The 23,256-nt window shown below is 50.1% G+C and overlaps 1 protein-coding gene across 16 annotated transcripts in view; it reads left to right on the forward strand.

The window, feature by feature from the left end:
• The first annotated feature begins 467 nt into the window (after positions 1-467).
• Positions 468-23,256, forward strand: part of Myo18a (myosin XVIIIa) — a 101,241-nt gene continuing 78,452 nt past the window's right edge. For 13 of the 16 annotated variants that reach the window (XM_063269370.1, XM_063269371.1, XM_063269373.1 and 10 more), the window contains exons 1-2: positions 468-615; positions 14,369-15,448. In XM_063269370.1, the coding sequence (XP_063125440.1) occupies positions 14,450-15,448 (999 nt within the window). In that variant the 5' untranslated portion in view covers positions 468-615; positions 14,369-14,449. Of the gene's footprint in view, positions 616-3,860; positions 4,010-14,368; positions 15,449-23,256 lie in introns of those variants that run through there. The other 3 variants (NM_001172137.3, NM_001415683.1, XM_063269359.1) reach the window with 2 other exon arrangements.

A 23,256-nucleotide genomic window follows, 5' to 3' on the forward strand; every position in this document is an offset into this window, starting at 1 on the left:
TCCAGGGCTCTCTCAAACTAAGCCATTGAGAGCCTGTATCTTCCCACTTTGGGTGTATCTCTAGAAGTGCCCCCCTTGGATTTAGCCATTGGCATCATCCAGCAGGACTCTGCCTCTGCAGAGCCACTCTAGGAAGAGGCAGCCACCAAGACTCCCTCACATCTCTGAAACAGCTCTATCCTGACCAAGCCCATGAATGTCCAGTGACTGCCTTGGGTAGAATTCCAAACATTTAGCACGTCCCTCTGGTGTCTTCCCTGGGCAGTGCAACTCAGCACCCTTCAGACATGCCCCGCAGTCTCCAGCGGCTACAGAGGACAAAATCTCCAGGCATGGCCTCTCGGACACGGCCTCGGAGTCCTCGGAGGCCATCGCGGACAGTGGGCAGCGCCAGGCTTCAGCTTGGCCGGAGGCTGGAGGCGCGCCCGGGCATCAGGCCGGCGGGCGTCTATCCCGCCAGCCGCCAGCAGGGGGCGGTATTCGGTTCGCTCGGCTCGCGCGGGCGCGGGGGGCGGCGCTGCGCCGCGCAGTGCTGCGCTCCAGCCGGGACCCGGCCGCGGCCGCTGGATGCCGCTTCTCCGCCCCTGCTGCCTGCCGGGCGGGCTCCGGCGGCCGGTGAGTGCGGGGCGGCCCCGCGGTGGTGAGCCGGGCCCGGGAGGGTGGCGTGGTGGGTTCGGGCCGGTCGGCGGGGCCCGCTGACTCCTGCTTCTCCCCTGTCCCCTGGAAGCGGCGGCCCGGACTCCAGGCTCTGTCCCTGGCGGCGCCGCGGGGCTGGACAACCCGGGTGGGGGCCGATCCGGAGCGGCGGGCAGGGAAAGCGCGGGGCCCGTGCTGGCAGTCTGGGCGCCGGAGGCGGGATAGGGTGGCCTTCGGCTTGGGAGGGCTGAAGGTTTAGAGGACCCAGGTGGCCCAGAGCTGCGGGACGGGGGCTGCAGCCTCGGGACTGGGTAGGGGGGCATCCCGGGGCTAGGCCCGAGACCCCCAGATGAAGCGAGCCGGTGAAGCACTGAGGAAGACAGTGAGGAAAGCGAGCACCTCCGCCGAGTCCTTTATCCCTGCCAGCGGCCTTCACCCTTTCACTGCCAGGCCGACAGCAGGCTCCTCTCAAAGGAGCAGCTGCTAGACAGCTGGCAAAACAATGGAGACCCTGCTTCCCCGGCCCCCTGTTCTTGGGACAGATGATGGGGGGGGTGGACAAATGTCAGACTAGGGGATTTAGCCGTGTAGGCTGCCTGGAGTAACTGGTTGCCCACTTCACCTTTCCCTGGAGTGTGTGTGTGTGTGTGTGTGTGTGTGTGTGTGTGTGTGTGTGTGTGTGTGTGGTGTGAAGGTAGGGCAGTCTGCCCCAGGCTTCTGGGAGACAGCACGGACGCCCCGCCCTGCGAACCTGCCGTGCCAGTTGTTTCACCAATGGAAGGGGAGGTGGCAGGGTCAGGTGCCCCCGCCCCTCCCTGTGCTAGAGGCACGAAGGTTGGTACCCAGCATGGCCCAAGGAGTGGGTCACACTCTTGGAAGTGATAAGGTCTGCGGGGACACACCACAGGTTGGGGCATTGTTGTGGGGGTGTCGCCCTGTGTCGAGGCACATGTGTCTACTGATTAGCTGGAAAGACGGCTACCAGAATGGGCTAGAGGTGGCTGGAGGTGGGAAAGGAGGACAGCCAACTTGTTTCTGGAGGGAGCTGAACTGTTTAGGACCAGGTAGTCCAACAAATGGTAGAATTAGGACCCTTCTCTCACTAATGTTCTGGGCTTGCCAGTATAGGTTGCTTTTGCTTCTCTGTGTCCCTGACATAACTGTGGCTGAGGAGGCTTTGGAAGTGCTCCTACAGTGGTTGAGTGAATACACTGGGGGCATATATTGGAAAGAACGAAAAGTTCACCCCAGGACCACCCTAGCAGGATGAGTCTCGAGGATGCTGATTCAGGCTGCCTTGGCTTATGCTCACCAAATCTGGAGCCTTTTTTTTTTTTGAGCAGGTTGGTGTCCCGTTGCCATGGCAATAGGCCTGGCTAAACTGCGCTCCCACCCTCCCACCCTTTCTGGTTCTGGGGCTACTTTCTATTTGGGGATATTGAAAGTTGCTCTCCTGAGGTCTCCAGCTTCCTGACAGGCTTTGTTGGCTCTTTGTCCAATGCTGTTCACCTTCTCAGCTTCCTCTCCATCCTTCTGTGGTGAGGCTTTGCCAGGAAGGGCCTTCCTGGTTGTTGGACAAGACTTGGTGGGTTATATATAGACTTGGGTGGAGGTGTGCTTGGCTGTTGGGAATTGAGGATACTTGAAGTGGGGCCTCAGTTCCAGGAAAACAATGGCTTGGGAGTGAGCTGTTGTGTTGTAAGCTTAGGGAACCAGAAAGGTTGCAAGCAGGCAGGCAGGGAGGGAGGGAGTAGGAAGGGTCACAGGCTATGGACACTTCCTTTGAGAGCTTGGACTTTGGATACTTGACCACAGGACAGGGCGTCTTTGAGTGTCTCATTTGTTTGCTCTCTCCTGGCCTGGCTCAGGTCCCAGGTTGTGTGTCTGAAGGCTTCCTCCTCAGAAGCCCTCATCACATGGATGGTGCCTTTCCTGACTCCGGGGCGGTCTGGGCTGACTGCCCAGATCCCCTTCAACAGCTTTGCTGGAGGTTGCTCACTGAAGGGGACATGTATCTTCAAAACTTGGGCCCCAAAGTCTAGGGTTCCTCAGAAGCAGGTCTGAAGGTGAACCGGGTAGGGCAGAATCGGTTTACGAGAAAAGGGAATCCACCCTGCTGGGGTGGAGCCCTGAGGTATTGGGACTCCGGAAGTCTTCACCCAGACTTAATGTGCCAAAGGATCTCAGGGCAGCAAGGCCGTTCTTACTCCTTCACACCACAGATCTGTCCCTCGGCCCTGGAGTGGACAGCCTAGAAGCAGAGCATCGATGTGAGTGAGTCCTCACGTGGAGGGCAAAGATGAAGGCTGGGGATCCACTGTGTGTCTTGATTGACAGGCTTTCTCCGGGACTCGGGACCTGCTGAATGGAGTCGTAAAAGCTGTGCTTTGGGTTAGGTCCTGGGTGCTTTAAAATGTGTACATCCCTTCCGATCCCCCTCATCATTTTCTTTCCCCAAACCGGCTCCACTGAGGCCTTTCATTTTTATTTTTAAAGTGTTTTCTGAGGTATCCAGAAGTAGAGGGTACAGGAAGTAGAGAGGTAGTGAGTGGGTGTTCTCCACTTCACCTCCCTCAATTTTGTGGAAGTGGGAATTGTGTGGCTGGTACACCATCCACATTCCCTTGACATTTCTGTTTAGAGAACCGGAGTGATTTTACAGGGCTCAAGGGTAGTTTCTCTTTGCCAGGTTTAACACTTCAACATCTCTGACTAGGGTGTGTGTGTGTGTGTGTGTGTGTGTGTGTGTGTGTGCGCGCGCGCGCGCGCGCGCGCGCGTGTACACGTACAATTCTCTGGTATTCAGAGATGTTGTTGGGTTCAAGGTCACACAGCAAGTCAGAGGGGCTTTGAACCTGAATTTTGTAGTAGAGCAGAATTTCCTTCAGGCAGAGGTTTGGGGCCAATTCTGTGCTGTCAGGCCCTTGAAGGTTTTACAGTTAGAAGACCCGGAGTTTAAGAGAAGATGCCACTAGCTCAAGGTCACACAGAAGGGGTGGGTGGCCTGCAGAGCAGTGGCAAGGCTGAACTGCGGGCTGGGCTGCAGACAGGAGGCGCTGGAGGCTGAGGTGACACTTGGAAAGGGAGGGCTGGGCCTTGGGCATTCTCCCGCCCTGGTCCTCCCCGGCCCGCAGCTTTCAGCCTCGGGAGTGGGATCCGCAGCAGCTGGGGAGCTGCAGATGCTGCTGTGCGGGACGACAGGCGAGGAAACACCAAGGGCCGCGGGGCTACTGGGCTGCTCCGGGCGGGCCGGCTGATGTCATGTGAGAAGCCTGCACACCTGGAGCCCAGATAAGCTCCGTGTGACCTGGCAGTGAGTCACGCGGCGCTGCGGAGCTCAGCAGAACCGGCGGGCGCGGCGGGCGAGGGCCAGGTCAGCCTGTGCGACCCGCATGGCGCTGCGCCATAGCGTGCAGGACTGGGAAAGGGGCCATGGACTGGAGGGAGCTACAGCTCCGGAGGTCAGAGGCCAAGGGAGAGAGGCTGGCCCCCTCGGGATGGCATTTCCTTTGTATTTATTTATGAGTGTGGGGTGGGGTGAGGGCTGGGGAACTGACCTAAAGATCAATCCAAGTTTGGGGAGGCTAATGCTATAGTAGTTTACATTTCCTGGAGTTTCTGCTTTGCCTGCGGCAGGATGGCCCTTTTAGCTCTGTCCCAAAGCTGCGGAAGTCACTGAAAGTTTTTTGAAGGCAAGAAGGCAAGCCTTAGACTGGCCGTGGCAAATCCTATTTACTGCTGATACTGGCGGATTGCTCACTACCGTGTCAAGACTCCCTTTTTCACTTCTTGAAATGGACTCACTCCCCACTTCTGACTCTAGAGTCACACCTTTGGTTTGTTTTTGGTGCAGGGCTGGCATTCAAACCCAGGCTTGTCACAGCCAAACCCTTTACCTCTCGCTGAGCCATACTGCTAGCTCTGCAGAGCTTTTAAAGATTCGTTATATGGATATATAGAGAGGGTTAAATGTTACATTAAAATAACTTAAATGTTAACGTACATATTTTCATGTTTTCTGTAGAAAATAAAGCTATAGAAGAGTAGCTGAACAAAATTCCATTCCACTCAATTTTCTCACCCACCCTTGGCCACACATACACTCCTACCAGCTGAATATTGACATCGTAAAAATTTATGAATGGGCCAGAAAAATGGCCTTGCTGCCAAGCCTGATGACCTGAGTTCAATTCCTGGAACCTGCATGGTAGAGGGAGAGAACTGACTCCCACAAGCTGTGGTTCTGTGGGACATGTACTCATATACACGCAGATAAAGAAATAAAGTGTAATAATTAAAAGCATACATATATGCATGCGTGCACCACAAATCTGCTTTTGACTTCCAAAATCTTTTTTTTTTTAAAAAAAAAAGTCTTTATTTTATTTATATGAGTACACTGTAGCTGTCTTTGAACACACCAGAAGAGGACATCAGATCTCATTAGAGATGGCTGTGAGCCACCATGTGGTTGCTGGGAATTGAACTCAGGACCTCTGGAAGAGCAGTCAGTGCCCTTAACCGCTGAGCCATCTCTCCAGCCCGACTTCCAAAATCTTTATCATTTCCTCAAAGCATACATCCTCCCACCCCTGTGAACATGCAAATAAAATATGTAAATGCATGCATATATTCAGATACACATACAGATATTAAAAAATTTTGTGTACCATGGGCCTGGAGAGATGGCTCAGTAGTTAACAGCACTTGCTGCTCTTCCAGGGGACCTGAGTTCAGTTCTTAGCACTCACAGGGTGGTTCATAACCTTCTGTAAGCCCAATTCTAGGGGATCTAATGCCTCTGTAGGCACCAGACACACAAGCAGTGTCTACAGGTACATATAAACAACACACTTATGCACAAGGGAGGAAAATCAATGTATACTATCTCACAAGCTGCCTTTTAAAAATGTTAACACTATAGAATTTTTCTAGTCAGTACACAAATGTACCCCTCCCCCCACATTCAGCCTGGGGAATTGAACCTAGGACCTTGTACATGCTATACAAGCACTCTGATGGTAAGTTATATTCGTAGCCCCTACCTCATTCTTCTTAATAATTTCCTAGTTATTTTATAATTTAACAATTTCCCTAGTGATTTATGTTTATAGATTTGCTATTATAAATAAAGCCACAAAAGATTAGTTATGTTTATTGTGTGGACTATATCTACAGATGACCCAAGTAGAATTGACCAGGCAAGGGCTGGAGAGGTGGCTCTGTGCTTAAAAGCACTTGCAACTCTTCTAAGGAACCCAAGTTCAGCTCTATACAGCTTGTAACCACTGTAACAACAGTTCCAAGGGCTTGGACACCCTTTTCTGACTTTGTCATGTACCCCACACATGTGGTTGTTACTCAAGTAAGTGCACATATGCACATAAAATTGAAAAAAAATCTAAAAAATTTTAGACTGCTCAAAAACCGAGGTATATAAGTAATTTCATAGACACTACCCATTTGCCCTACTAGAAAATTATGCCAGTGCTTACTCTCACGGTATGTATATGAAAATTGATTGATCCAGGCATTAGCATGGCTCCTGTGCAAAGATAAAATACTAGTTCACAATGCAGTTTCTCTTTCTGTAGTAGAAGTGGCCTGGCCTTTTTGATACTCAACAAGAAAGACACTATGGGGGTCAGTGAGATGACCCAGCAGGCAAAGGCACTTATCTTCAAGACTGGTGACCTGAGTTCTGAGTTTGATCCCTTGAATGTACCTAGCGGAAAGAGAGGAATGACTCCTATCAGTTGTGGTCTGACCTCCACCTGTGCAGATCAGCTTCTACACCCAGAATAAATAGATGCCATTTACATTATTTTAAAAGAAGAAATCATATGACTTTGTACTTTGATCAACATAGATAAGAGTCTGTTTCCCATGCCCTAATTGATGTTGCTCTTGAAGCTTCTTATTAAAACTACTATGTAGGTTGGGGATTTAGCTCAGTTGTAGAGCGCTTGCCTAGCAAGCACAAGACCCTGGGTTCGGTCCCCAGCTCCGAAAAAACAAAACAAAACTACTATGTAAAAAAAAGCTATTTGCCTATATCACAGGCCTTGCTCTTCTTCTCGGCTGCTTGTGCTTCTGCATCTGTGAATTTCCTGTCAGCATGCTTAGAGTAGCTATGGAGGGCTGCGGCCTCAAGCCAGCAGATCCATCTGACTGTGCTCGCTGGTTCATCTTCACACCTTTGGGCTTCACTGTCTATATACAGAGGGCTGAAGTGGCAGATGGTGGCACACACCTTTAATCCCAGCACCCAGGAGGCAGTACAGGTAGGTCTCCAAGTTAGAGGCTTGCCTGGTCTAAGAGCAAGTTCCAGGACAGCCAGGGCTGCAAAGAGAAAGACCCTGTCTTGAAAAAAACCAAACAACAGGGCTGGAGAGATGGCTCAGCGGTGAAAAGCATTGATTGCCCTTCCAGAGGTCCTGAGTTCAAATCCCAGCCATCATATCGTGACTCACAAACATCTGTAATGAGATCTGATGCCCTCAACAAAGGTCTAGACTTCATTTAGTCACAGTTGTGCTGGCGTGCACTCTCAGCCTCAGTATTATTTGGATGGCAAAGATTGTGCTTCTGGAGGCGGAAGCAGCAGGAGGATCTCTTGTTCAATGTCATCCCTTGGCCACTTGTGTTTGAGGCTGGCTGTTTTAACCTGTCCCTTCAAAAACAACAACAAAAAGAAAACTTAATATGTCCAATATGCTATAGAATTTGGAGTTGTGCATACAAAGAGTTTTAATTTACTTAAGGATGTGTCAAATATATAGTCACTTATACATCATTAATTAGAAAGTGTTAGTGTACGTGTGGTGCTGTGTCTGTATTTGGGGGAAGCGCACACTGTGAGTCACAGGTGGAAGGTGGAGAACAACTTTGTGGGGCTAATTCTCTCCTTCTACCCTAATGTGGGTTCTACAGATAATTCAAGTCACCGGGCTTGGATTTCAGATGACGAGTACCTTCAGCTGTTGAACTATGGAGGCCATCCTCTGTTCCCATTCTTGAGAGCTTCCAGTGTGGCCAGGCATTGTAGGAGCTTTTTATTAGGTTTATTTACTTTCATATCGTTTGTATTTAGTAGGCACTTGGTACACACGTGTTTTCCAGCATCTTATCACTGAGATCAGCAAACATTCAGAAAAGTCAAAGAATTTTACAGCTCCAGAGCTGCCTAGATCCTGCACTCACGGTTTTTCCCTCTCGTTTTGTCACATTCTTATCCCTTGTCCATCTACAGAATTTTATGAGAAGATCGACACGTCCTAAGGAAAATTAAAGCCATCAGTATGTGCCACTCGATCCTGCACCATATATTTATTAACTAGAATGTGGTTTTGTCTACAGTGGTTTGGGTTTTTTGTTTGTTTTTGTTTTTTATCAGACAGGGTCTCTCTGTTATAGCCCTGGCTGTCCTGGAACTCAGTCTGTAGACCAGGCTGTCCTGGAACTCAGTCTGTAGACCAGGCTGGCCTGGAACTCAGTCTGTAGACCAGGCTGGCCTGGAACTCAGTCTGTAGACCAGGCTGGCCTGGAACTTAAAGGTCCACCTTCCTCTACCTCCCAAGTACTGGGATCTGTGGCGTGTGCCACTACTCCCAGCAGTTTTTTCTTTCCTCCCCTTCCTCCTATTTTCTTTTTCTTTTAGTAAATATTTAAGCGCCAGCAAGTGCACTGATCTCACGCAGCACACTGTCTGAGCTTGTCGGCCCAGACCTCTCTGAATACACATGGCTCCACCATCACTGCCGAAAGTCCCCTCGTGCCCTTTCTCACACATTCCTGACCTTTCGTCCCCAGGGATAACCATCGCTCTGGCTTTTCTCACTGTAGATTACGGTTTGCCTCCAATAAGTGGAGTCATACCACCGGGTATAGTGGTCAATGCCTGTGATCCAGGCACTCAAGAGGATCAGAGCCACCCTCTGCTGCATAGTGGGTTCAAGTCCAGCCTGGTTACATGAGCTCTTGAAAAAGGAGAAAAAAAAAAGAATTATATGCATATGTATGCTTTTGTCAGTGGCTTCTTTCTCTCTTGTTTCAGATGTTCTTGAGATTCGTTCTTGTTCTATGAGTAGTGTTTTGTTTTGTGAATGTGGATGTGCATTTGCCTTGAGTGGCCCTGGCTTTCAAGAGGCCGACTGTCCCAAAATGGTGAAGCAGCTGAGTTGCCAGATTGCACTTGGAGACAGGATGGTCCAAGTAACTTATATCCACACTCACCTTTCCTCCAGTCAAAATTAGGAAAAACTTCCTGGTCAGGGGAGTTAGAGAAAGAAGTCAGAATGATTCCAAGGTTGAAGTCCCTGGAAGGGAGAGGGCGAGAGAGGAAGAGGCAGGGCAAGAGAACTGCAGCCCAGCGTGAGGCTATGAGAGGCCTGGGATTCAGGGCTGCTGGAGTTTTTATCTGAGGACAGGAGTGGCTGGCAAGTCCACAGAATCTAAGAAGGGTATGGATCCCAGCTCTTTAGTAAACGGAGCCCAGTGAGGAGTGAGGAGTTCAGCGGCAGAGGCAGCCGCAGCCGCAGCGCAGACGCAGCCGAATCACAAAGCTGGTTCTGGAGAGGGAGGGTGCAGGCAACCAGGTAGCGGAGACACATGGCTCAGGAGAGACTGGATCCACAGCCGGGCTTGACGGCATGGGGCTGGCAGCAAGGAAGGCTGCTTCGAGAGCTGTACAGATAATGGTGCAGGACAAGGGTGGTGAGTGACTCAACAGTGCAACCTCGGAAGGCCCCAGGCTTGTGTTGAGAGAAGTCTCTGACAGAAAGTTAATAGTTAACGTACGTCCACAGGAGAGTTGGCCTGTTGGAATTTTAGAGCTGGAGGAGGTCTAGATCATTTAGTTCAACCTTGAGCAAAGTGACAGAATCAAGGTCCCTTGGAGACCTGTGGGAAATCCAGGGCCTAGATACAAGATCCTTAACAGTTTTAGTCAGAGCTGTCCCCTGTGGTGCTGTTTGGTCCGGCCTGTTGCAGTGACAGTGAGGGACAAGCTTATGTTGAGAGAGGGGTTTATGGAAAATTACTTCTAAGGGACTTTTGCAGCCCAGAGATGCCAGAACCCTCGGACTGTTTGCCATTGATAGTCCTGTGCTGTGGAACCTGTAGCAAAGTCAGCGCTGGGTCAGGACAGCATGGTAGATAGACAGTAGGGTTTTCTGGGGTTGACCAGGGGCTGAGATCCCTTTATCTCTACGTAAGTCTCCAGTTGTCTTCATTTTCTTCTCCAGAGCCATTATCTATGCCTTTAGCGCAGCGTGGGTAGTGACCAGCCAAAGATCCCACAGCCTGGGTAGCCTGGATCTGTCTGTGCCTTATTCCTGGCAGCATTTGGGAGGAGACATCCCCTTAGAGAGTAGAGCCAGCCCAGCACTCTCTCCACTGAGTCTCACTGAGTCTAGATGCGGCTGACCAAGACTGCTCCTGACTGATGCTTTTAAGGGTTTATGTTTCCTGTCTTCCAAATTTCAGGGACTGTTCATTGGAACATTTAGTAGCAAAAATTTTAGTTTCTCCTAGAAGGAACTGAGGCCAGAGGAGCTGGAGAGATAGCTTAGTTGGTAAAGCACTTGTCTTATAAGCACAAGGACCTGAATTTGTTCCCCATGACTCAGGTTAAAAAACAAGCAAACAAACACGTGGCTGGGCCGGGCGGTGGTGGCTCACACTTTTCACCCTGGTGCTCAGGAGGCAGAGGCAGAGGCAGAGGCAGAGGGATCTCTGAGTTCGAGGCCAGCCTGGTTTATAGATTGAGTTCCGGGTTACCTAAGGCTACAACAGAGAACCCCTGTCTAGAAGAAATGACAACAAAAAGCAAGTAAGGGGTGGTGGCGGTACTGGCTGTAGTCCCAGAGCCGGGAGGCAAAGGTCCCAGGTGGATCTCTGGGCTGCAGTGGTCTGCCCCCATAGCCTATTTTACAAAAGACCCTGCCTGAGGCTGATATCTGGTTTCCATATGCACACATACAATCAAACCTACTTGAACCAGTGCACACACAGAGAAACTGAGGTCCGAGAGGGAAATGGGTTCTTGCTACAATAGCTATAAAGAGCTAGTTGACCTAACCAGATTTCTTCCTTTTTCTTTTTTAAATTAATTGATTTTTAAAAATTTGCTGTTAATTGCTGTTTTGCCTGTATGTATGTCTGTTTGAGGGTGTCAGATCCTCTGGAACCTGAGTGTCAGACAGTTGTGAGCTGCCATGTGGGTCCTGGAAATTGAATCCGGGTTCTCTGGAAGAGTGGCCAGTGCTCTTACTCACTGAGCCATTTCTCTACTGAGCCAGCCAGCCATTGCGCCCTCACTAGATTTCTTACCCCTATGAATACATCCTATCCTGGTTTGCCTTCTTTTAATGTGATAAACATCATGACGAAAAGCAGTTTTGGGTGGAAAGAGTTTTTACAGTTCATCATGAAGGGAAGTCAGAACAGAAATTCAAGGCAGGAACCTGGAGGCAGGAAGTGAGGTAGAGGCCATGGAGGAGTGCTGCTAACTGGCTTTCCCCCCATAGCTCCTTTGGCCTGCTAATACCACTTCTGACTTCCTCCTGCCTAGAGTGGCGTTGCCCACGTTGATCTTGACACTCCCAAATCAAGCATTAATCAAGAAAATGCCCCACAGATTTATCTGGTGGGGGCATTTTTCCCAATTGATATGAAACGTCCCAGACAATACTAGCTTGTAAGATGATAAAAAACCTAACCAGGGGGATGGAAAGATGGCTCAGAGGTTAAGAACACTGTCTGCTCTTCCAGAGGTCCTGAGTTCAATTCCCAGCAACCACATGGTGGCTCACAACCATCCGTATTGAGATCCAATGCCCTCTTCTGGCCTGCAGGCGTACATGTAGGCAGAAAGCTGTATCATGTATATACATAATAAATAAATATTCAAAAAAGAGAAAATTAGGGCTGGAGAGATGGCTCAGCGGTTAAGAGCACGGACTGCTCTTCCAGAAGTCCTGAGTTCAATTCCCAGCAACCACAGGGTGGCTCACAACCATCTGTAATGAGATCCGATGCTCTCTTCTGGTGTGTCTGAAGGCAGCTACAGTGTACTCATATATAATAAATATATCTTTAAAAAAAAGAGAGAGAAAATTAAAAAAAACCAAAACCTAACCAGGACACACTCTATCTCTAGAACTCTCCAGAGCTGTTCTGGGCACTCCAGCAGCCCCCGAGACTGAGCATCTGAAATAGGTTGCTCTGAATTGTGCTCTAAATGAAAAGTACAGACTGGGATCTTATTTCCTCATTTATTTTGAGACAAGGGTTCTCTATGTAGTTCTGGCTATTCTGGAGCTTGCTCTGTAGACCAGGATAGCCCTAAGCTCACAGAGATTCACCTACCTCTGCCTCCTGAGTGCTGGGATTAAAGGTATGAACCATCATACTCAGCCTTGCACTGGATTTTGGAAATTTAATATAGATGGGTCAGGAATGGTTGTGCATACCTATAATCTCAGCGGCTCTTAGGAGGCAGAGGCACAAAGATTCTGCATGAATTCGAGGCCAGCCTGGTCTTTGTACTGAGTTTCAGGTCCAGCCAGAACTACATGAGACTTTATCTCAGAACAAAAAAGCCTATATATATACACACACATGCACACACACAAAATATAGAAAATTAAATGTAAATATCCTATGTTTTTATATATAATATTTTACATAGATTGCATGTTGAGATGACAATAGTTTAGATATATTATAGTAAATGGAATATATTATTAAACTTAAGTTCATCTAGTTTGTTTTTGAAACAAGGTTTCCAGTTACTGGCCAAATTTGCCTCAAATTTAAGATTCTGTCTCAGCTTTCCAAGTAGTTAGAATTGTAGGTATGTGCCACCCTGCCCAAATTTACCAATTTCTTTCTTTTTAATTGTTATTTATTTATTTTATGTGTACGGGCATTTTGCTTACATGTATGCATTTGGGCCACATATGTGCCTGGTGCCCATGAGGCCAGAAATGGCCTTCGGGTCTCCTGGAACTGAAGTTACAGATGTTTGTGAGCCGCCAAGTGTGATTACATGGAATCGAACTTGGGTCCTGAAGAGCAGCCTTCTCGTTCCTTTTTATGAAGCCCTTGGGGGAAATATGTGTATGTGCATTTATCAGTTAATTTGGATTTTATTTCTTATAGATAGTACTGCTTTAGAAGGAACATCCTCCAGGAACCACATGAATCAGGATGATTTACAGGGGGGAAGCAATTAGCTTGGGAGTTCCTGATTTTGCTGCCTTCCTGGGCATTGAACCTTGGTTGGCAAGAGTCACTCCCTCTCAGTGGAAAGGGGATACTGGAGGGCTTTGCCTAGCTTTGGGGGTTGGGTAGAGAGGAAATGCCTGTCCGGGGCCTGGCAATAGGCCATTGCTGGAGGGGTAACCTCATAGACCCTCTCTCTGGAATTCAGAGGGGAGGCGTTCATGGAGAGAGAAAAATTACAGTTAATTTCTAATTAGATGGTTTGGCCTACTTTTATTTTGTGTTCCCTGCTGGTTAGAACAAGCAAGGCTCTCTGGGCCCACCCCCACCACGTTTTTCTTACTCCTGCACCCAATCAGGGATGCATGAGAGTGGGGGTAGGTTAGGGCCCCAGGTGCTCACAACCTGTAGCAGGCCTTCTCTCTCAGGCCACCACAGCTTTCTTCCCTAGTCTATATTTAGGTACTGGTCTAGGGAAAAGGATGTGAGTTTTTCAGGATCCTGTTTATCTAGCCGACCCCACCCCACCCCCACCTCCCAACTGTCTGTCCTGTGTACAGTCTGGGACTTCCCCTTCCTTCCCTCCCTGATTTACTCTGGGAACCCAGGGCATCAGAAGGGACACAGCAGCACGGCCACTCATTTCATGGGTAGCACCTAACATCCTTTATGTCCCAAGAGCCATTTTCTCACCTGGGAAGCAGACATGAAGAATGCTGTGAGGATTGAATAGGAAGGGGTATGTGTGAAGTTCTTGACAAGACACATGATCTAAATGCTAATCCCAGGTGCTAAAAGATGTCTCCGTGGTTAAGAGCACCTGTTACTCTTGCAGGGGAGGCTTCATTTCCCAGCGTCCTCTTGGGTGTTCACAACTGTCTGTAATTCTAGCGCCAGGGATCCAACACCAGTCTGGTCTTCTATGGCACCAGGCACACCACGTATGCTGCACATACAGACAGACAGGCAAAACACTCAAACAAATAAATATTGTTTTTAAAAGTTGGACCCTCTGGGGGTTGGGGATTTAGCTCAGTGGTAGAGCGCTTGCCTAGCAAACGCAAGGCCCTGGGTTCAGTCCCCAGCTCCAAAAAAAAAAAAAAAAAAAAGAAAAGAAAAAAAAAAAAGTTGGACCCTCCAAGGTCTTTGAGGCAGGGGCTAAGGCTTCAGCTCTGGGGATACCAGGCACAGGGAGGAGCCCAGTCACGTGGGGCGTCCGTCGCTTCAGTGGACTGCCTGTGGAGAGGTGAAGTTGCAGAGTCCTTCCGATTCCTTTTGTGTTCCAGGTTGTAATGGGGTTTTCTGTAAGTCAAGTCTCTCCGGGCACACCTATGCTTTGGTCTAAAGGATGAAGTGATATTAGAAAAGAATTATGTAAATCAGAGTGCCTTATACATCAGTAGCACTCCAGGAGGGGTGATTGGTTTATCGGTATCAGCTGCCTCTGTCTGAACTGGAAAAAACAAAGCAAAACTGAATCGCTTTTCTCTGTTTATACTTGCAGCTGCAAGGTGGGGTCCAAAGACTCTGTGTTAAGCACGGATAGTTAACTGGGGATACAACCCCTAAAAACAGCACACCCACCATGTTTAACCTCATGAAGAAAGACAAGGACAAAGATGGCGGGCGGAAGGAGAAGAAGGAGAAAAAGGAGAAGAAGGAGAGGATGTCTGCGGCAGAACTGCGGAGCCTGGAAGAGATGAGCATGCGCCGTGGCTTTTTCAACTTGAACCGGTCCTCCAAGCGGGAATCCAAGACGCGCCTGGAAATCTCCAACCCCATCCCTATCAAGGTGGCCAGTGGCTCTGACCTGCACCTAACCGACATTGACTCTGACAGCAATAGGGGTAGCATCATCCTGGATTCAGGCCACCTAAGCACAGCCAGCTCCAGTGATGACCTCAAGGGTGAAGAAGGCAGCTTCCGGGGTTCTGTGCTGCAGCGGGCAGCTAAGTTCGGTTCACTAGCCAAGCAGAACTCTCAGATGATTGTCAAACGTTTTTCCTTTTCTCAACGGAGCCGGGATGAGAGTGCCTCAGAGACCTCAACCCCCTCAGAGCACTCTGCAGCCCCATCACCTCAGGTAGAGGTGAGGACGCTTGAGGGACAGCTAATGCAGCACTCTGGGCTAGGCATCCCTCGACCAGGACCCAGGTCTCGAGTCCCTGAGCTGGTGACTAAAAGATTCCCAGCTGACTTACGTCTCCCGGCTCTGGTGCCCCCACCACCTCCTGCTCTCCGGGAGCTGGAGTTACAACGACGACCCACAGGAGACTTTGGCTTCTCACTGCGGCGCACAACCATGCTGGACCGGGCCCCTGAGGGTCAGGCCTATCGACGTGTGGTTCACTTTGCTGAGCCAGGGGCAGGCACCAAGGACCTGGCCTTGGGGCTGGTGCCAGGAGACCGACTGGTGGAGATTAATGGACAGAATGTGGAGAATAAGTCCAGGGATGAAATTGTGGAGATGATCCGGCAGTCTGGGGACAGTGTGCGGCTCAAGGTACAGCCCATCCCAGAGCTTAGCGAGCTGAGCCGGAGCTGGCTTCGGACTGGCGAGGGACACCGCAGGGAGCCGACTGATGTAAGTGCTTCCCTGGGTATCAGTGGTGAACAAGGAGTTTGTGTATGTGGGCATCGCCCGCTGGTGTACTTAAATGGGTGATTGAGGGTACCCAGGAACTGTGAGTGGATCTTAGCGACTGTGTGGAAAGCTGGGCCGATAGGGGGAAGCCAGCCCAGGACAGGGCCCCCCCTGGAAACTCATTAAACTCACACCTTTGCTTCTTCTGTGGCTTGTCAAGATACTGAAGGCAATCCCCCAAAAGGGGATTTCACTGGGAGAAAGTCCTTAGTAATTGAGTTGGGCCTCCTGGTCAGATGTTTCCCTCCAATGTCCTTTTGAATTGACAGGATTGAATTTAGCCTTGTGAGTTTTCAAGGGCATTGGGTTAAGATCAGCTTTGGCTTGGCACTGTCAGGAGGGTGAGGAGTCAGTGGGTAGTTGGTGAGGAAATGTTCAAGTTCATCATGTAGAGATATCTATGGGGCCTGGGTCCCATATTTGCTGAGCCCTAAATTGGAGCTCTAAGTTAACAGGTGCCACTTTGAGATCTGAGAGTTCGCGAGCATCAAAGTATAGGAGGTTCATGTTGTTTAGATTTCAGGGGTGAAAACAATGTGACGAATGGCCTAAAATCATGGCTATCTGGGGTGTCTAGCTGCTGTGGTTACAGTTCTGGGGGAGATGACTTCTGCTAGGGTGTCCTGTCACCCCGAGTGAGCGAGATAGCAGGAATCAGGACACAAAGAACTTGTAAATGGTGGTTGTGGTTTACACTCTGTCTACACTACAGAGACCGTTGGCTGCCTCACTGTCTGTGAGACCCATCAGTGTGATCACCATGAAACCCCCAGTGGGAGGGGCCGGAGCTTTCAGATCAAATGCATGGGGAGGTCTCCATGGAGCACAAGACTTGTAACCTCAGTAATCTTTCAGTGCAGGGAGAGTGAAAGAATTTTGAATGTCCTGTGTGGACATGGCGTATGACAGACTAGGTGGCCTTTAGTCATTGTTCTTGTCCAGCTGTGTGTTTTAGGACTGTCCAGATCTATGTCCTGTAGCCTGAGCAATGAGTGACCTGCCTGGGACCTTTCAGCACTAAGTGATTAGCCAGATGTGCCAAAGTCGGAAAGGGAGGAAGTGAGGAGGAAGCAGGCAGAGCCTGGCACCCAGTGAGGGGGCTTAGGATGATGAGGGTGCTGGGGTGATGGCCCAGTGTGCAGTGTGCTGCTGGGTTCAGAGGAGGCTAAGAGGCAGGTCCGACCTACCTAGGCAGACACATTGGACTTGCGTTGCAGACCTTCCTGTACTGGAGCAGGTTACGTTTCGGCAGCTTTGCTGAGGGAGGTTAGTGGGTGGGACAGTGCTTCTATAGAATCCAGAGAGGGACCTGGACTTACTCATCTTAGAGACACACACTGAGGGCCAGAGAGATGGCTCAGCAGGTAATGGGGAATGCACTTACCATGCAAGCCTAACAGTCTTAAGTTTGGTACCCGGAGAGATCCAACTTCCGAAGGAGAGATCCAACTTCTAAAAATTGTCCTCTGACCTCTGCCTGTAACCATAAACACACACACACACACTGTAATAGTAATAAATAAGAAGAAAAAGAGGAGGCTAGAGAGATGGTTTAGCAGTTAAGCACTTGTTGCTCTTGATAAACACCCAGGTTTGGTTCCCTGCACCCATATGGTGGCTTCCAACCAAACTTAACTCCAGTTCCAGGGGATCTGAAGCCTTTTTCTGACTTCCTGGGGGACCAGGAATGTTAAGTCATGTATACGTGCAGGCAGGCAGGCAAAATGCTCATATACATAAAATAATAAATCTTTTTTTTAAATTTATTCATTATATATATATATATATATATATATATATATATATATATATATATATATATACATCGGATCCCATTACAGATGGTTGTGAGCCACCATGTGGTTGCTGGGAATTGAACTCAGGACCTCTGGAAGAGCAGTCAGTGCTCTTAACCGCTGAGCCATCTCTCCAGCCCCAAATAAATCTTTTTTAAAAAGCAGGAAAAAAAGGCCATGTGTGGTGGTGTATGCATATAAGGCCAGCACTCGGGAGACAGAGGCAGGTGGGTTTCTGTGAGTTTGAGGGCAGCTGGGTCTATATGGTGAGTTCTAAGACAGCTAGGACTATGTAGAGAGACTGTCTCCAAACACACAAGCAAGCAAGCAAGCAAGCAAGCAAGCAAGCAAGCAAGCAAGCAAGCAAGCAAAAGCCAAAAAAGAAAAGAGGGGAGAGACATTTTTATCTAAGAACCCAGGTCATAGTATTCCACTGCCCTTGTCTTTTTGTCCTCTGCTGATACTGATTTTAACAGGTGGAATTTTCTTCTCAAACACAAATCCCCTGGGGTATTGTTGCCAGCTCCCTGCCGAACCACAGCCAGGCTTCTGGGGCCCTGAGCCTGGCATCCCAGATGCCACTATGTTTATTCTTTATAGCTCAGGGAAGACCCTGGCATCTCAGATTTCCCAGGCACTTTACCTTCCCAACTAGCTGCTGTTACCTTGTCCCCAGGGAAGAGGATGCTTTAGCTTAGCGATGTGGTAGCATCCACCTTGCAGCTGGTATCCCTGAAGTACCAGCTTGTTCTACCCCCCGCCCCCCGTGGGACCAGCCCAGCTGATGCCCAGAGGACTTCTTCCCCAGACTTAAGCCTAACAGACCTGACAGAGTGCACCGTAGGAAACACACCTGCCTGACTTCTGAAGCCAGCTAACAGAGAACACATGGGGCTGAAAGAGTCTTTGTGCCTTCTCCCATTCGGGCTGTGGTGAGGCCTCGAGCACAGAGGAGCAGGATGAGCCCAACTCTTCCAGCTTCTTTTTTTTTTTTTTTTTTTTGGTTCTTTTTTTCGGAGCTGGGGATCGAACCCAGGGCCTTGCGCTTCCTAGGTAAGCGCTCTACCACTGAGCTAAATCCCCAGCCCCCTCTTCCAGCTTCTTGAGACAGACCCCAGGAGCTGAGTGGGGAGGCCTGCCAACTCTCTTGGGGCCCTCAGCTTATTTTCTCTTCTTCCCATTCCAACTTTTGCTCGTTGTCTTGGCATGGGTTCCAACCCCACTTCCACACCAAGAGTCGTCACACATCTTCAAGCTTCTGGGCGGGGCACCCTGATGACAGTAGCTCCCTCCGTAGGGATAGCTCCTGGCAGCCACCCTGTCCTTCAGGTCATCCATCAACTGTCCACACGCTGCCTGTCTCCAGGGAGCTCTGAGGGAGATGGCTAGCCATCTGCTCTCTCCCCCCCACACACATGGGGCCCAAGGCCTTCATTCTTTGTGGCCTGTTTTAAAGGCCCTGGGGAAGAGACAGCCTTTGGGATTCCAGCTCAGAAGATGTAAGTGGAATTTGCAAATCCTTTTCAACTGCCCTGTAGCTACTACAGGGGTGACATGAGAGCCGGTGAGAGGTGAACCAGAGTAATAAGAGAGACTTGGGGCTTGAGTGACAGAAACCAGTCAGCAGGCCTGTCAGCAGCACCCAGTTCTCCTGCTCTAGGCTACCTGTCCTTCGGTACAGCTATCCACTAAACAGACATCTTTTTGAAGTCCCAGGCTTGGGTTTTGTCAGTTTTCAAACTTCTCTGACCCTCCAATAAACAGTGACGTTTGCTTAAGGACCAGGCACAGTGCTGGGCATAGGGGTAAAGTAAGTGACGTGACCTTTCCGTGCAGAAGCACAGACCTAGGTGCAGATGTACAGCTGCTTTTTGCCCAAGGCTGAGGAGGAGGACGTGGCTAGGTCTGACCCTAGGAAAGGTGACAATCAGCAGAGGTCTCTTTAGTGGAAGTGACCCCTGATTCTATAAAAATGTATCCATTCTCTCCTCCCAGAGATTAGGCTGAATAAGTAGCAAAGCCCAGCAACTTTCCTCCAGGTCTCTCTGGGAAAGACAGAGCTGGGGACTAAGGGGTTAGCGGGTGCTATCCTCTGTGGGCCCCTATAGAGGACAAGCTTGTTTATGTAGCAGGTGGGCTGGACTCAGGGGAGTTAGTATCTTTCCCTTGCCCAGTTGGGAAGCCATGCAAGGATCAGGAGCTTCCTCCTACTCCCTCAGGCTTCCACCTGGTGAGATTTTCTCTGATTCCCAGGCTCTTACCTAAACTTTCTCAAGATCGCCCCAGGCGCTGGCGTTACAGCTCAGCCTGTGAGGAAGTCCTGGGTGTTGTCCGAGCCCTGAAGTAAGTAAACAGATAAATAACAAACAAACAAAAAAGTCAGCTGGGGGAAGAAAAGGCATACTGGGTGTTCCAGATCCTCCTCCAAGTTTCTGTAGAGGAGACTAGTGAGAGACTGGCTGGTCAGGGTTCCCTTTGTCTGGGAGAGAGCACCAGAGTCCCTTTGGCTTTTGTGGAATCTCAGGACCCCTGGGTGGGAATGGGATGAACCACACACATTTACTTTGTCAAGGAGGTTCCAGGTGCTGTCAGGAATGGGACCTGCAGGGTTCCAAGAATAACTTAGAAATGAAATTGTGTGGCCAGCCAGCTTCCAGATTAGTCTGGCCCTGCTGAGCACTGAGGTGGGTGGAGGTGGAGCTGCTCGGTGCTACTTGGGTTTAGAGTTTGATGGAGCTTCTGTTCTTAATTTTTTTTATAAATATGTATTTGTTTTATGTAAGTACACTGTACACTGTCATCATCTTCAGACACACCAGAAGAGGGCGTCGGGTCCCATTACAGATGGTTGTGAGCCACCATGTGGTTGCTGGGAATTGAACTCAGGACCTCTGGAAGAGCAGTCAGTGCTCTTAACCGCTGAGCCATCTCTCCAGCCCGGTGCTTCTGTTCTTAATTTTTTTTTTAAATGATTACAGGAGTTTTGAGTGGTTTTCGTTTGTTTACATAAAAGAAGAAGTTTTTATTTTATTTTATGCCAAAGCTTCAGGAACCTCTCGCATCAGAGTCTTACCTCGTGAGAGCCTAAACTAAGTTTTTGTTGTTTTGTTTTGGGCAAGTGTCAAAAGTGCGGGAAGTGCTAGGTGGAAGGTCCTGGGCGGCCCTGAGCAGTGAGCAAAGCTAGTTCTGTTCTGCCAGGTCTCCCTTCTCTGTCCTGACAGGGACCATTCTGCCTTCTTCCTGTGATGAACAGCAGTCCCAGAGTGTTCTGGCCACCCAGCCCGTGGGTGGTGGGCACAGTGCCTAGGCCACATTGAACGGGGTGTGGGTACATGCCCTGGTCAATGGTTGTTTTTGTAGGCGCAGCATGGCATGGGGGCAGGGTCTTAAAAGTAGCTTGCCCTGAGCCACCTTGGACACTGCCCTCTGTTTCCGGCTAATCTCTTATTTACATTGAAATGGTTCTGGAAAATACCAGATAGGCAAGCACCCTGATTGGGGGTGGCTGAGGAGTGGGGTGAAGGGGTGTGTGTGTGGCGGGTGGGAACACAAGTATTTTAAAAATGCTGCAAATCTCTACAGCGTTTCCCAGAAACCACAAGCATGTGCTCTGCCTGCCAGCAGGGTTCCCGCCACCCCACTGCACCAAGCAGCTAGATTCTCCCAGTGAAGCCTGGAGTGGAAGTCAGCTTGGTGGGGGTAGCAGATGGGGATCTATGACCCAGCTGAAGTAGGGGCACCCCTGCTGCCAGGACAAGACATCTGGCGCCTCTGTTGTCAATCCTGTGGTGCGGAAGTGCCCTAGGCATCAGGCAAGTCTGTGGGCACCTATTGTGACCGACAGGCACTGGGAAGGAGTGGCACTTTCATGGGGACAGGCCTTTCCAGCTCCTGATGGTGGTTGGCGGCAGCCTAGGATCTGTTAACTACAGAGGGCATTGTCAGCACAACGTGTTCGTCTGTCGGTTGGTTGTAGTTCAGTTGGAAGACTATTTCCTTAGACCTGGGCCACCACTCCGAGTCCCTTATTCTCCTGCCAGATGCCCCTCAGCACCAGGGCCTGGCCCTCTGCCCTGGCTGACTCAGCTGCCCTCCACTCTGCATAGACTCCGGCTTCTCTATGGTGCTCAGTCCAGTGTGGGTGTGGGGGCAGATGTACCGCCTAGTGGTGATTACTGACTCTATAGATAAGACTCCACTGGATAGAAAAGGCTTGGGGAACAGCATGGGAAATAATGACAGGTGAGGCCATAGACCCCACTTATAAACCCACTGTAGACCTCAGCCCTCTGATGTCCCCAAGCCCAGAGCCCTCTTCATTCCTCGTCTTCCTGCCAGGAAGGAAGGGGAAGCTAGAGGTGGCCACCGTCTTGTCCTGCAGAAGGGTGTGACCGGTGGCTCTCAGAGAGTCAGCTGGAGGAAGTGAACAGCAGGTAGCAGCAGCTAGTACTCTGTGACTGGATAGGACAGTAGAAGTGTAGCTGAGGAAGCCTCCAGAGGGGCTGAGACGGCGCCTTGGCAGGTTAGGGCGTGGTTCCCCTAGGACGAAGAGGAACACATTGTGTTGCCCCTTACACAGCTTCTCTGACAGACCCAAATCTTGGAGGCATGGACATTGCCTTACTCACAATTTTTTCACACTCTCTTGTACTGTGCTCAAAATTTATGGTGGCACAGTCACTGGAGTATCACCTGTGACAGCAACAGGGGCCTCTGCATTGCACGGGGCTGCGCGCTGTTATTCTTCTGTGTGTATTGTGGGAGAAACTGAAGGAGGAAGGCCAGTGGAGGGCCCAGCAAGAAGGTGTCCAGGCCTGAGGTTCTCATTGGTTCCTAATATGGAATTCCGGGGCCCTCCTCTTGTCCACAGTGCTTTTCCCTTCACACACGCACACATGCAATTTCTCAAAGTCTGAATGTCACTTCCTCAGGGATCCTCTCAGACCATGTCTGTGTCCACCTTAGCAACAGGCACCCTTCTCCTTCACAGCATCCGTTGGAACTTCGTTGGTTATCTGGGTGTTTCTCTCTCGAGTAGCAGGTGGAAGTCAGCGTTGGGGGAGTGGTGGGGCCTGTGCTGGTATTCGTGAATGATAAGAGGTTCTCTAGCCAGAGACTGGTTTCCTGTTCTCTTGTTCGGTCTTCTCTGTGGAGCTGAGGTTTGGTTGCTAGAGCTCTCCTCTTTCCCAGGCTCTAGTGACCTGTCTGCAGTGTGTCTCTGCCTGTACTCACTGACCATCTCTTACGTGTTTAGGACTTGGCGTCTCCCATAATGGAGGAGAATGAGGCTCTGCAGGTATCAGGAGCAGGATCCTGGGTAGGGAGAGACCCAGTTGGTCCCCATGAGCCACTGGAGATATAGGGTTACAAGGGACCCTACAGTGTCTGGTCCAGGAGACCCTAGTGGAATGTCCCTATCTGCTATCTGCAGGTCTCTGAGGGGTTGGAATGTGGCTTGGGCTCCAGGCTTCCTCTTCCCTCCTGCTGTTTTCCCTAGGCTGCCTCTGTGCTGGAATGTCCGCAGCCTGGGAAGGCTCTTGGTTAAGGACCTCTTCCAGTCTCAGCAACAAATTCCAGCTGGAGCCTGGGGGCAGCTCCCACGTGGGTATGGAGGCCACCAGAGAGGGCTACAGGAGTGCTAGGCCTGTGGGAACTGCTATGTTCTTGGATCTCAGGCTGGTGGACTTTCAGCCCTGACAATCCCATATAGGGATCCACCCCCCACCCTACCCACCCTCCTGCCTGGCCAGGTCTTGAGGAACCTGAACTGAAGGACTCAGGAGTGGAAAGGGGAAGCCTGAGGAGAGAGGAGGCTGGCCTTTCCCACAAGACCTTGCTTTGTCCAGCCCTTACATGAAACAGGAAGGGGAGTAGCTTCAGATTCCATCCTCAGGTGTGGCCTGCCTGCCAGCACCAGGTCCTCTGGTCCACTGGGGCTATCCATTCACAGCA

The sequence above is a fragment of the Rattus norvegicus genome, chromosome 10, assembly GCF_036323735.1.
Source record: "Rattus norvegicus strain BN/NHsdMcwi chromosome 10, GRCr8, whole genome shotgun sequence".
Classification (NCBI taxonomy): domain Eukaryota; kingdom Metazoa; phylum Chordata; class Mammalia; order Rodentia; family Muridae; genus Rattus; species Rattus norvegicus.